This window comes from Dendrobates tinctorius, unplaced genomic scaffold, assembly GCF_039654945.1.
Source record: "Dendrobates tinctorius isolate UK_male_01 unplaced genomic scaffold, ASM3965494v1 ptg000060l, whole genome shotgun sequence".
NCBI classification, from domain to species: domain Eukaryota; kingdom Metazoa; phylum Chordata; class Amphibia; order Anura; family Dendrobatidae; genus Dendrobates; species Dendrobates tinctorius.
The window spans coordinates 16,823,172-16,836,118 of NW_027361728.1; the positions used below are offsets into that span (position 1 = coordinate 16,823,172).

At 38.5% G+C, this 12,947-nt stretch overlaps 1 protein-coding gene across 4 annotated transcripts in view; it reads left to right on the forward strand.

The window, feature by feature from the left end:
* MCF2L2 (MCF.2 cell line derived transforming sequence-like 2) overlaps positions 1 to 12,947 on the forward strand; it is a 474,009-nt gene that overhangs the window by 366,683 nt on the left and 94,379 nt on the right. For all 4 annotated transcript variants that reach the window (XM_073578748.1, XM_073578751.1, XM_073578750.1 and 1 more), the window contains exon 21: positions 10,579 to 10,704. In XM_073578748.1, the coding sequence (XP_073434849.1) occupies positions 10,579 to 10,704 (126 nt within the window). The remainder of the gene's footprint in view (positions 1 to 10,578; positions 10,705 to 12,947) is intronic.

A 12,947-nucleotide genomic window follows, 5' to 3' on the forward strand; every position in this document is an offset into this window, starting at 1 on the left:
TGGAAGACCCAGCCACGACCCATCTTCAATGCTTTTACTGAGCGAAGGAGGTTGTTAGCCAAAATCTTGTGATATATGACCCCATCCATCCTCCCTTTAAGTTCAACATAAAATGTCTTTGTTCCAGAATCTCACATAAACAGATAAACGATATTGCAGCCAGGTCCTCAAAAACAGTCTGTGTTCAAACTCGTTGCCATGGGCAATGTCACCGCTGTATCCCTTGGGTGCATCAGCAGCTTTGAAGTCCCTGGTTCTGTGCTAACTTCACACAGGCCTTGAATGCACAGAGCCTCCTGCTCTGCAGCTTGCAGAAACCAAAACTGACTCACCAAAGACAAAACTAACAGTCTAAATGGGAATCTTGGACAAAGAGCCACTCCCAAAACCCAGAGTGTAGGGAGGGATTCACCCCACTACCAAACCTGCAAATCCATCCAAAAATAAAAGCCCATGCTGGGTTTTCCTAAAATCTGACTTGGTCAGCTACTTTGACCAAATCCACACTTACTTTTATTTGCCTTGTAATTCACAGACGTTTTGCTGTAAACACAATGCACTCCAACAGGTTATATATGTCTCTACGAATCCTAGGGGACACATACCAGTCCTCGTATATGATTCCCCTCACTGCCTCACAATAATATATATGTATATATATATTTAATACTGTGGTAGGAGGTAGACACAGGTACACTGTCATGAACAAAAATGTTGGCAGCCTTCAAAATGTTTCCGAAAATGAAGCATTTCTCCCAGAAAATTATTGAAATTACACATATTTTGTCATAAGCATGTTTATTTCCTTTGGGAGCATTGCAGCCACACAAAAAAACAAACAAAAAGAAATGCAAATTGGATATAATTTCGCACAAAACCCAAAAAATAGGCTGGACAAAATTGTTGACACATTCTACTTAATATTTTGTTGCACTCCCTTTGGAATAAATAACGCAATCAATATGTTTGAGGTCATTGCCCTGCTGGAAGATCCATAACGAAAGACGCAAACCCAAGTTTCTGACACTGTGCACTACATTGCGACCCAAAATCCTTTGGTAATCTTCAGCTCTCATGATGTCTTGCATACAGTCAAGGCACCCAGTGCCAATGGATCAATAGAAAAATCCATTTCACTTTAATTAGTTATCCAATAGCTCATAAACAACAAAAAACAAAAAACTAATTATTAAAAGATACTTTATTAATAATTCATAAAAATTTGGGAACACCTGCAACCAGGCGCAATATCTGATGCTTTGAGGGAGCACTTAATGGCATCATGGGCCTCCTGATGAACTCCTTGTGTAGGAGGGAAACGCGTCGAGGCGAGACCTTTTCTGTGATGAGCTAAGTTATATCTATATAATCCTTTGCTGATCTATCTTTTGGGGCATAGTGCAATATAGTAACATGATAATATGAACAATATGGGTTGTGTTGCTAATGGCATGTTTTTCATGGGAGCAAAAAGTGTTGATATAAATGGCCTTTGAAATGGTTCACAACCATAGTTGAATGGGGTCAGAATTCGTTTATTCGGAGAAAGAAATAAATCTGGTGCTCCTATTATATTAAAAATTGAAATTATTAACTGCCATTGGTTGTTACAAAAATTCTACCTTTCTTATTTGAGGGATTTTTTGTGATTTTTTTTTTCCTTTTTATTTGTGATGTTGTCTATATTTTCAGGAGGATTAATGTGATAGTAGTTGCCTCCAATAGCTTGTTTAGAAGTGTTGGTTACAGTCCCTATATATATACACCCCTATTTAAAGATTATTATCATTGTTGAGGGGCAGTGAGGGATAGCCTACGTGGAGCAGGGGCACCAGAACAACTTAGGGTGAAACAGCTCCGCTGTTAGGTAGGGCTACCTTCAAATAGGGACTGATAGTATAGGCAATTCTATTCCCCCATGCACCATTTTCCCATTAAGTAAGTGTATTTCTGGCTACTTTTCTCACCCTTCTTTATTTATGGTGGTTTTTTTGGCGTGTTTTTTCTGATTGTGATATATTGAACTCAGCATTTGTCGTTTTTTAATATTGTATTATCTATATGCAGATTGTAATAGGGTGAGTAGGGGCAGCCGCCATGGAGCGGGGGCGCCATTTGCGTTCCAAGAGGGTGCCAACCTCCGCTGTCAGGCAGGGAAAAGTTGTAGGGCCCTATAGGGCCAAATAGAGTGGCTATCCCGTACCTGACAGTGGGATTTAATATATATACACTTGACTTAATTTTGAAATATTGATTGGCAGTTTTTGTGCCTTTTTGAGATTTTCCCAAATTTGAATGAATTATTAATAAAGCATCTTTTAATAATTAGCTTTTTTTTTTTTTTTGTTTATGAGCACCCAGTGCCAATGGCAGCTAAACAACCCTAAAACATATTTGAAAATCCACTGAGTTTGACTGTAGACAGTGTGTTCTTTTCTTTGTAGATCTCATTCTGTTTGCGATAAACAGTAGAATGATGTGCTTTAGCAAAAAAGCGCTATTTTGTTCTTATCTGTCCACAAAATGCTGTCCCAGACAGATTTTGGCTTACTAACAAACATTTTGGCAAACTGCAGTGTAGCTTTTTCATGTCTTTTTGTCACCAGTGGGGTCCTCCTAGGTCTTCTGGCATAGCATTTAATTTCATTGAAATGTCGATGGATAGTTTGCGCTGACACAGATGCACCCTGAGCCTGCAGGACAGCTTGAATTTTTTTGGAACTTGATTGGGGCTGCTTTTCCACCATCCTGACTATGCTGTGTTGCAACCTTTTAGCAATTTTTCTCTGCTGTCCACATCCAGGGAGATTAGCTACAGTGCCATGGGTTGTAAACTTCTTGATTTTGTTGTGCACTGTGGACAAAGGAACATCAAGATATCGGAAGATGGACTTGTAACCTTGAAATTTTTAATATTTTTCTACAATTTTGGTTCTCAAGTCCACAGACAGTTCTCTCTTCTTTCTGTTTTCCATGCATAGTGTGGCACACATACAATGCAAAAATTGAGTCAACTTCTCCCCTATTTATCTGATTTTAGGTGTGATTTTCATATTGCCCACACCTGTTACTTGCCACAGGTGAGTTTAAGCGAATATCACATGCTTGAAACAAAGTTATTTACCCATAATCTTGGAAAAGTGCCAACAATATTGTTCGGTCCATTTTTGGGGTTTTGTGTGAAATTATGTCCAATCTGCTTTTTCTCTGTTCTTGTTTTTTTTGTGTTGTTCAAAAAAACACAAAAAAGAAATAAATGTGTATAACAAAATGTGTAATATAGCAATAATTTTCTGGGAGAAATACTTTGTTTTCTGGAACAATTTCAAGGGTGCCAACACTTTCAGCTATGACTTTATATATATTGCACATCATTGTTTAGTTCATTATTGCAAAGATTTGATGTCCTGAAGATTTTTTCTGTACATGATTCTCAGTAGATTATATTATTGTACATATCTATATTGTAATAGAACATGCCATTTATTTAATGTCACTATATTTTGTGATGCTGGAATATCATACTTACAGTAGTCTATTATACAGGGTGGGTCATTTAAAATGGGAATGGATGATGACCCAGATCGGCGCACTAAATTTGCAGTATGGGCAAAACAAAAATTGGAACAGGACCCTCAGTTTACACACAACATTATGTTTAGTGATGAGGCAAACTTTTTTGGGTGGGTGATTTATATGGATACACCTAAATAAAATGGGAGTGGTGACAGTTTTTTTGCGTAGAGGGTATCTTGCATTGAAATCTGCTGTAATGACCTGGGTACTGCGTTCACCAGACATCAACACAATTTCTATCCGCTCCCCACGTGTTAACCTCTGCGACATGTCAATGGCTGTAAACAAAGAGAATCTTGTAAATAACTAATGAAAGAATAAAGTTACGTTAAAACCAAGCACACCATTGTTTTTCTTGTAAAATTCTCAATAAGTTTGATGTGTCAAATGACCCTCTTCCCATTGAAAAAAATAAAGTTGGATCCAAAGTGGCCGACTTCAAAATGGCCACCATGGTCACCACCCATCTTGAAAAGTTTTCCCCTCCTATATACTAATGTGCCATAAACAGGAAGTTGATATCACCAACCATTCCCAGTTTATTTAGGTGTATCCATATAAATGGCCCACCCTGTAGAAATACTGTTCCCTAGAAGCGATTATGTTTAGTCTGAATCTGTATGACTCCAGCAGAGTAAAATTGTACTCTGCATGTCATTCAGTATGGACTCTATTAGGGATGAGTGGAATTGTGGAAGGTTGGGTTCTGGTACCCGGACGGAACTTTATTCCAAAATTCGGTTTGGGTACCAGAACTGTACCTGAATTTCCACCAGAACCCAAACCCCATTGAAAACAATGGGGACCCAAACTTTTGAGCTGGACAATTCTCCCTCTCTGCAACCGACTTTCCCTGCAACTCCAAACATTGCAAAGGACTTTTTGGAGAAGTCACCCAGGTTATTTTTTTAGGGTCCCCCCATTTTTAATACCCATCTAAAGCAAAGCAAAAAGATGGAGGCTGATATTAATAGGCCTGGAAGGTCCATGGATATTGTCCGCTTCCCGGCATAATAAGACCAGGTCATAGCTGTCTGCTTTCCCTTGGCTGGTTATTAAAAATAAGTAGGACCTCACTTCATTTTTTTTCATTTATTTATTAACAAGTACAGTAAACTACAAACGCAAGGCACTGCTTCACTCCTCCACTTGGATCCCCGCCTCCCGGTTCAAGATTATTTTTTTTTAAATGTTTTGTATTATATATTATTTTAAATAACTTCCCTATCCAAATTTGTTTGCAGTGCCATCGTCCTCCTACCCCAAATTTGCTTCATTTTACAGCCACCTAGCCCTTACTACGACCATTTTACAGCACTAAAGTTTGGGTCTCCGTTGGCCTCTCTGAGGTTGGTGGTCAAGTTCTGGTACCCAAACCGAACTTTGGACTAAAGTTCAGTCAAACCCAACAAACTCGAACATCCACGGACAGCTCATCGCAAAAGACCTGTCAGTCACATGGAGTAGTGTGGACAGAAGTCAGCTGTTGGTGTTGCCAGACTAGTCAAACCTCTCCTTATAGTCCCGGACCAGCTGTTGACACTACCTTTTCTCTGAAGTGATGGAGCGTTTCGGAGAAAGGCATACCTGGCTGCAATCATGCAGCCAGGCCTTACCCTTTATCTACTGTATAGCTTCTCTTTACAATAGTAATATTAATGAGATGTTTGATTAGAAGCCTGCCAGAACTTGTTTCAGTTGTTGGAGATGCTGACTGTATAATTGTACTTTGTCTCCAAGTTACCAAAAGCATCACTAACACCAATATGTCACCATGAGCACACTAAGCAATGCAAAGGCAATCATTGCTCAGACATTTTAGTTTTCTATTGCAGACAAGTTTTAAACTTTCCCTTTAATATTTGCAAATTAGAAACTGAAATGAACATCAATATAAAGCCTTGTCCACACATAGATGAGCAGAGATAGAAAGTGCTTTTTATTATGTGTGAAAGGGGTTTCCCAAGAGATAGGATCTTTTGCTGTGTATGCAAAAAAATTGAAGTTTACTGATGTTTCAAATTTTTCTTCATTCTCCTGCTGCTGTGGCTTCCTTACTTACACTGAAAATGCAAATCTTTAGATTCACACTATTAGTGGAGCTACTGTACATAGGTGAGCCTTCACAGCCTGTGGATTCTGGTTGGGTACAAAAATGAATATTGTCTGTAGCCCAATTAGGATGTTATATTTTCTTTATATATATTGTCTCTTGTTAATTTCATGTATTTATGTAAACGTTTTGTTAGTTTGGATTTCATACTGCTAGTGAGAAGAAAGCTGTTTCTTGTGTGCTGCCCAAATAGTAGCAGGAATCCCTCCTCCGCCTGTGTACAAGAGGATTTGGGCAGTGGGACTGAGCTTCTGAATACAGTGTGTGTACAGTATGTGACTACAGCACAAGACACGTTAGGTGGACATTCTAAGAAGGAAGCCAAAAGACACCAAGGGCCATAATAAGAAGTTAACCCCATATTCTAGGCATTTTTGTTTCTTTTGTTTCCATTTTTAATGATTATATTTGTAATGTAAAAGAGTGAATGAATATTCTTCCATGGTAGAACTCCAATGTCAAAAGTCAAAGTGGTCATCCAAACATTTCTCTTGATTATAATTTTCTAGAAATAACTTACTGTGACTATAACATTATAAGTGTTTCAAAGATTTGGTGCACAAATATCATATATAAGTTTAGCCATTTTTCACAAACAGAATAAAAGTGGTATAAAAGCTTTTGTGTAAGAGCTTAAAAAAGTACAATAAACATATAAAACATGTTGGTAAACTCAACAGAACAAGGCACAATAGCAAAAGAGAATGAAGTAAATATGTCTACTACTCAGATTTTAACGTTAGTATGTGCGACAATAAGAGATTTACAGTGGGTATGGAAAGTATTCAGACCCCTTTAAATTTTTCACTCTGTTTCATTGCAGCTATTTGGTAAATTCAAAAAAGTTCATTTTTCCCATTAATGTACACTCTGCAACCCATCTTCATTGAAAAAAACCAGAAATGTAGAAATGTTTGCAAGTTTATTAAAAAAGAAAAACTGAAATATCACATGGTTATAAGTATTCAGACACTCATATTTAAGTCACATTCTGTCCATTTCCTTGTGATCCTCCTTGGGATGGTTCATTGGAGTCCAGCTGTGTTTAATTAAACTGATAGGACTTGATTTGTAAAGGCACACACCTCTCTATATAAAACCTCACAGCTGCATGTCAGACCAAATGAGAATCATGAGGTCAAAGAGACTGGCCAAGGAGCTCAGAGACAGAATTGTGGCAAGGCACAGATCTGGTCAAGGTTACAAAAGAATTTCTGCAGTACTCAAGGTTCCTAAGAGCACAATGGCCTCCATAATCCTTAAATGGAAGAAGTTTGGGACCACCAGAAGTCTTCCTAGACCTGACCATCCAGCCAAGCTGAGCAATCATGGGAGAAGAGCCTTGGTGAGAGACGTAAAGAAAAACCCCAAGATCACTGTTGCTGAGCTCCACAGATGCTGTGGGGAGTTGGGAGAAAATTATACAAGGTCAACTATCACTGCACCCCTCCACCAGTTGGGCCTCTATGGCAGAGTGACCCGATGGAAGCCTCTCCTCAGTGCCAGATATATGAAAGCCCGCATAGAGTTTGCTACAAAAACACATGAAGGACTCCCAGACTATGAGAAATAAGATTCATGGGTCTGATGAGGCGAAGATAGAACATTTTGGGGATAATTTTAAGTGGTATGTGTGGATAAAAGCAGGCACTGCTCATCACCTGCCCAAAACAATCCAAACCGTGAAACATGGTGGTGGCAGCATCATGCTATGGGGGGTGTTTTTCAGCTGCAGGGACAGGGTGACTGGTTGCAATTGAAGGAAACATGAATGTGGCCAAGTACAGAGATATCCTGGATGAAAACATCTTTCAGATTGCTCTGGACCTTGGACTTAGCCGAAGGTTCACCTTCCAACAAGACAATGGCCCTAAGCACACATCTAAAATAACAAAGGAGTGGCTTCAGAACAACTCTGTAACCATTCTTGACTTGCCCAGCCAAAGCCCTGACCTAAACCCAATTGAGCATCTCTGGAGAGACCTGAAAATGGCTGTCCACCAACGTTCACCATCCAACCTGACGAAACTGGAGAGGATCTGCAAGGAAGAATGGCAGAAGATTCCCAAATCCAGGTGTGAAAAACTTGTTGCATCATTCCCAAGAGGACTCATGGCTGTACTAGCTCAAAAGGGTGCTCAATACTGAGCAAAGGGTCTGAATACTAATGACCTTGTGATATTTCTGTTTTTCTTTTTTAACCCCTTCGCGACCCAGCCTGTTTTCACCTTTCTGACCCAGACAATTTTAGAATTCTGACCACTGTCCCTTTATGAGGTAATAACTCTGGAGCGCTTTAATGGATCCTGATGATTCTGAGGGTGTTTTCTCGTGACATATTGTACTTTATGACAGCCATAAAATTTCTTTGAAATGACTTGCGTTTTTGTGAAAAAAATGAAAATTTGGCGAAAATTTGGAAATTTAGCAATTTTCCAACTTTTCATTTTTATGTCCTTAAATGAGAAAGTCATATCGCACAAAATAGTTAAAAATAACATTTACCACATGTCTACTTTACATCAGCACAATTTTGGAGCCAAAATATTTTTTGTTAGGAAGTTATAACGGTTAAAAGTTGACCAGCTATTTCTCATTTTTTCAACAAATTTTGCAAAACCATTTTTTTAGAGACCACATCACATTTGAAGTCACTTTGAGGGGTCTATATCATAGAAAATACCCAAAAGTGACACCATTCTAAAAACTGCACCCCTCAAGGTACTCAAAACCACATTCAAGAAGTTTATTAACCCTTCAAGTGCTTCACAAGAATTTTTGGAATGTTTAAAAATAAATGAACATTTAACTTTTTTTCACAAAAATTTTTTCCTCAGGTTAAATTTGTTTTATTTTATCAATAGTAACAGGAGAAACTGGACACAAAAAGTTGTTGTACAATTTGTCCTGAGTACGCTGATACCCCATATGCGGGGTAAACCACTGTTTGGGTGCATGGCAGAGCTCGGAAGGGAAGGAGCGCTGTTTTAATTTTCATCTCAAAATTGGCTGGAATTCAGATCAGACGCCATCTTGAGATTGGAGAGCCCCTGATGTGCCTGAACAGTGGAAACATCCCAATTCTAACTCCAGCCCTAACCCCAACACACCCCTAACCCTAATCCCAACCTTAACCACCCTAACCCCAAACCTAACCCAAACCCTAACCCTAATGGAAATAAACACATTTTTTATATTTTATTATTTTTCCCTAACTAAGGGGGTGATAAAGGGGGTTTTTATTTACTATATATAGTGGGTTTTTATAGCGTATTTTTATTTTTGGCAGCTGTCACAGACTAAAAGACACTTTTTGTTGCAAAAATAAAATATTCCGATTTTTGGGAGGCAGAATGAACAAAGACCAGCAATTCGTGAATTTCTTTTGAGGGGGGGGGCCTTTATACCGTTCTGCATGTGGTAAAATTGATAAAGCAGCTTTATTCTTCGGGTCAGTACGATTACAGCGATACCTCATTTATTTTTTTTATGTTTTGGCGCTTTTATACAATAAAAACTATTTTATAAAAAAAACAATTATTTTTGCATCACTTTATTCTCAGAGCTATAACTTTTTTATTTTTTCACTGATGATGCTGTATGGCAGGTTGTTTTTTGTGGGACAAGATGACACTTTCAGCGGTACCATGGTTATTTATATCCGTCTTTTTGATCGCGTGTTATTCCACTTTTTGTTCGGTAGTATGATGATAAAGCATTGTTTTTTTTGCCTTGTGTATTTTTTTTTTTTTCTTTTATGGTGTTCACTAAAGGGGTTAACTAGTGGGACAGTTTTATAGGTCTGGTCTTGTGTGTGTGTATATATATATATATATATATATAATATGTGTACTTTTATTGTTTTTTTAATTTACATAAATATATGTATTTATTGGCAAAATATTTATTTAATTTTTTTCCCTTTATTTGGGGATTTTTTAAAATATTTTTACACATTATATATTTTTTTTTACTTTATTGCATTGTCCCAGGTTGGGACATTACTATATAAAGTCGGATCACTGATATGACACTTTGCATAGTACTGTGTCAGATCAGTGATCTGACAGGCAGTGTAGGAGGCTTGCCACCGCCTGCTCTCAGCAGGTGCTGACAAGCCACCTCACTGCATGACCCGGAAAGACCCTGCGGCCATCTTGGAGCTGGGGGTCACCATGGAGACCACAGGAACAACGCAATCACATCGCGCTGTTCCGGTGGAAGAGCGCAGGGAGCCCCCTCCCTGCTCGATTGTTCTGTATGCTGCTGTTAGTACTGACAGCGGCATCAGAGGGGTTATTCATAATTAGAGGTTTCCAGCGAAATGCTGAGCACAACTAAGCTGACATTCTACTGACCATGATACGTAAGAAATTTGGCACTCAGCGTAAAACAGAGTCACCTATTTGAATCAGCGGTGGACACTGCGTTCATGCTTGCTAGTTGATCCAGAGGATAAAATGCAATCTGATATGTTTTCTGTTGGACAACAGGCACACTGAGGAAGGTCTAATGTAGACCGAAACGTTTGTGAACCTTTATTGTTGGAATGCATATTAAATAATTTATTTCATTTCATCTACTCTGAGTGCCAAGTTTTCTGACGTATCATTGAAGAGGATTGAATCCTACTTGTGCACCATTATACAGTAGTGCCATGGTCATCTCTAATCTACTGGCCATGGTATCGAGTTCCAGTGGCGTAACTGAGTTACCGGCGCATGTTGACCAAGTAGGCCAATCTGCCTACTGTACTGGGAGGCGCACCGGCCTTAAACTTTTTTCCTTTCAATCAGTACTGCATTGTAAACAGGATTCTAAATATAAAACAATGATTTGATCATTGCATAAATTGTAATCCATTCTTAATGGCCTATTTTTCATTATAGGAAATGCTTAAGTGTAGCAAGAATTCTGAAGGAACAGCTGAGTTAGAAGAAGCACTTGCAACTGTGTTGGATATCATAAAGTCTGTGAATGACTCAATGCACCAAATAGCCATTACAGGATATGAGGTAAGTATTGAAAAAGGCACAAATGTAGCACGTGACTTCATTGTGTTCCTTGACTTTAACCTCTGTGTGTGGCTACGGTTAAATAAAAGTAAATGCAAGGAGAGCTGATAGCTACAGATCTCCAACTACATAGCAACATGTACAGAATGAAGCGTGGACAACAATACAACAAATCTGAGCAAACAGACCTTTACAGTAATGTTTGTGCAATACTTGCTGAATGGTCAATCCAAGCGTCAGACCAGTTCATCCAGGTAAATGACATTGTTTCACATTTCCTGGCAGTATTTCACGAAACCAGGCAATTTAACCAATTATTTTACTTACAATAACATGTTTGTAGGAAGTCCTGACCTCATTTAATTCTAAGCAAATCACAAAACCTAATGGGGAACATGTATTTTTAACTGTCTATATGTTTAGTTTTTGAGCACAGAAAAATCACATTTTTTGCATATCTGTAAATTCTTTGTGCTAGTTTTTTTTTTAAAAATTTTTAGTTTTGCCACCTTAAAAATTCTCAGTTTTTGCTAATACATATGTAAATTCTTTTTAAGAACTACTTTTTTTTAAACATGTTTCAACAGTTTTGCACCCTAATAAATATTATAATTGGAAATACTCAGAAAACATTCACGCATGCCTTCTAAAAGTGGATTATAGTAGCTGCAGGTGATCAGAGAAGGGTCCCATGCAATATTACATACGTGTAGAACATCCGAGAAGAGGGTAGAACACTGCGCTCACTATAATGAGTAGGGGAATTAAATAAATAAAATAATATAAACTTTTCCAGCAAAAGATAGCACTAACTATAACTATGATGCAATGAGGTTTAGGGACCCTTTGGATAACAATAAATGTTAGAATAGATGAAGGGGTCCAATCTTACCTACATAGGTCAGAAAATCTCTGTTTCACACGTGCGTGGGGTTGCAAATCAGAATGCGATGAATGTGATATAAGTAATGTAAGGTGTGCTGAAATAGTAGTGTGATAACTGGACCAATCCCATGATCAGAATATCCTAGTATAAAGAGAAGGTCACTCCTCACTCCGGTGTGTACAACATTGTATGAAACCACATGCGTGTGTTCCTGGACCTGACATGTGTCATCACTTATTCAACTGTACAGTAGGCGACAAAAAAACAACATTTTGGAAAAATCCATTTTTCCTTCATCAGGGTATGGTTATTCTTTGTTATAGGTCCAGTATAAAAATTCTTCTGTCCGACAGTCCAGGTTTACAACTCAGCTGAGTAGAGAACCGTGTGCACTACTAAGGAAGGTGCCGTAGTAGGATCCCACATCATAAAGTAATAAAAATAAACTAGGCACTCTACTTAAAGATGTATTTTTTTGTCTTTTAATGTAGTCAAGGCAAAACGTTTCGGCCACATTTGGCCTTTATCAATTACAAACTATACAGGCGTGTCAGGGATTCGTGGGAATCCTGTGAATATTTAGTGAGGCATGTCTCAGTATGGTCACTTTCACAATAGTATGGGGCGTTAAAAGAGAAAAATCCCCAATGGTAGATAAGCCAGGGGACCTGGATGTGTGCACGTGCCTGGAGAAAGACACAGCATCCACTGCTGACACAGGATTCCGACGAATCCCTGACACACCTGTATAGTTTGCAATTGATAAAGGCCAAATGCGGCCGAAACATTTGCCTTGACTATATTAAGGCTGTGTGCCCACGTTGCGTTTTTTTAAGCATTTTTGATGCGTTTTTCGGGGTCAAACCGCATCAAAAACGTTTAAAAGAAGCATCCCATTCATTTTAATGCATTTTGGCCTTTTTGTGCCAATGGATGCGGTTTTTACCGCTAAGGAAACGCTTAGCGGTAAAAAACGCAGCATGTTCATTAATTTCCGCTTAGGTCCGCATTTTTGGCTATTTCCTATAGTCCAAGAGACGCGCGGAAAAAAAAACCGCATCAAAAACGTGCGATTTTTGCGCAAAAAACGCACTGAAAAAACGTGCGTTTTCTGGGAAGGAGACCCGTTTCCTGAGCGTTTAAAAACGCTAACGTGGGCACATAGCCTAAAAGACAAAAAAATACATCTTTAAGTTGAGTGCCTAGTTTATTTTTATTATAATTCAGCTGAGTCTCTGCACAAAACACAGGAGTCACGCTGTTTCCTAGGATTTGTAGGCCAGTTATAATCACTTAAAGAAGAACTCCTCCTGCCATCAAAGTTTTTTTATCCTCTTAATATATTACAATCATCATA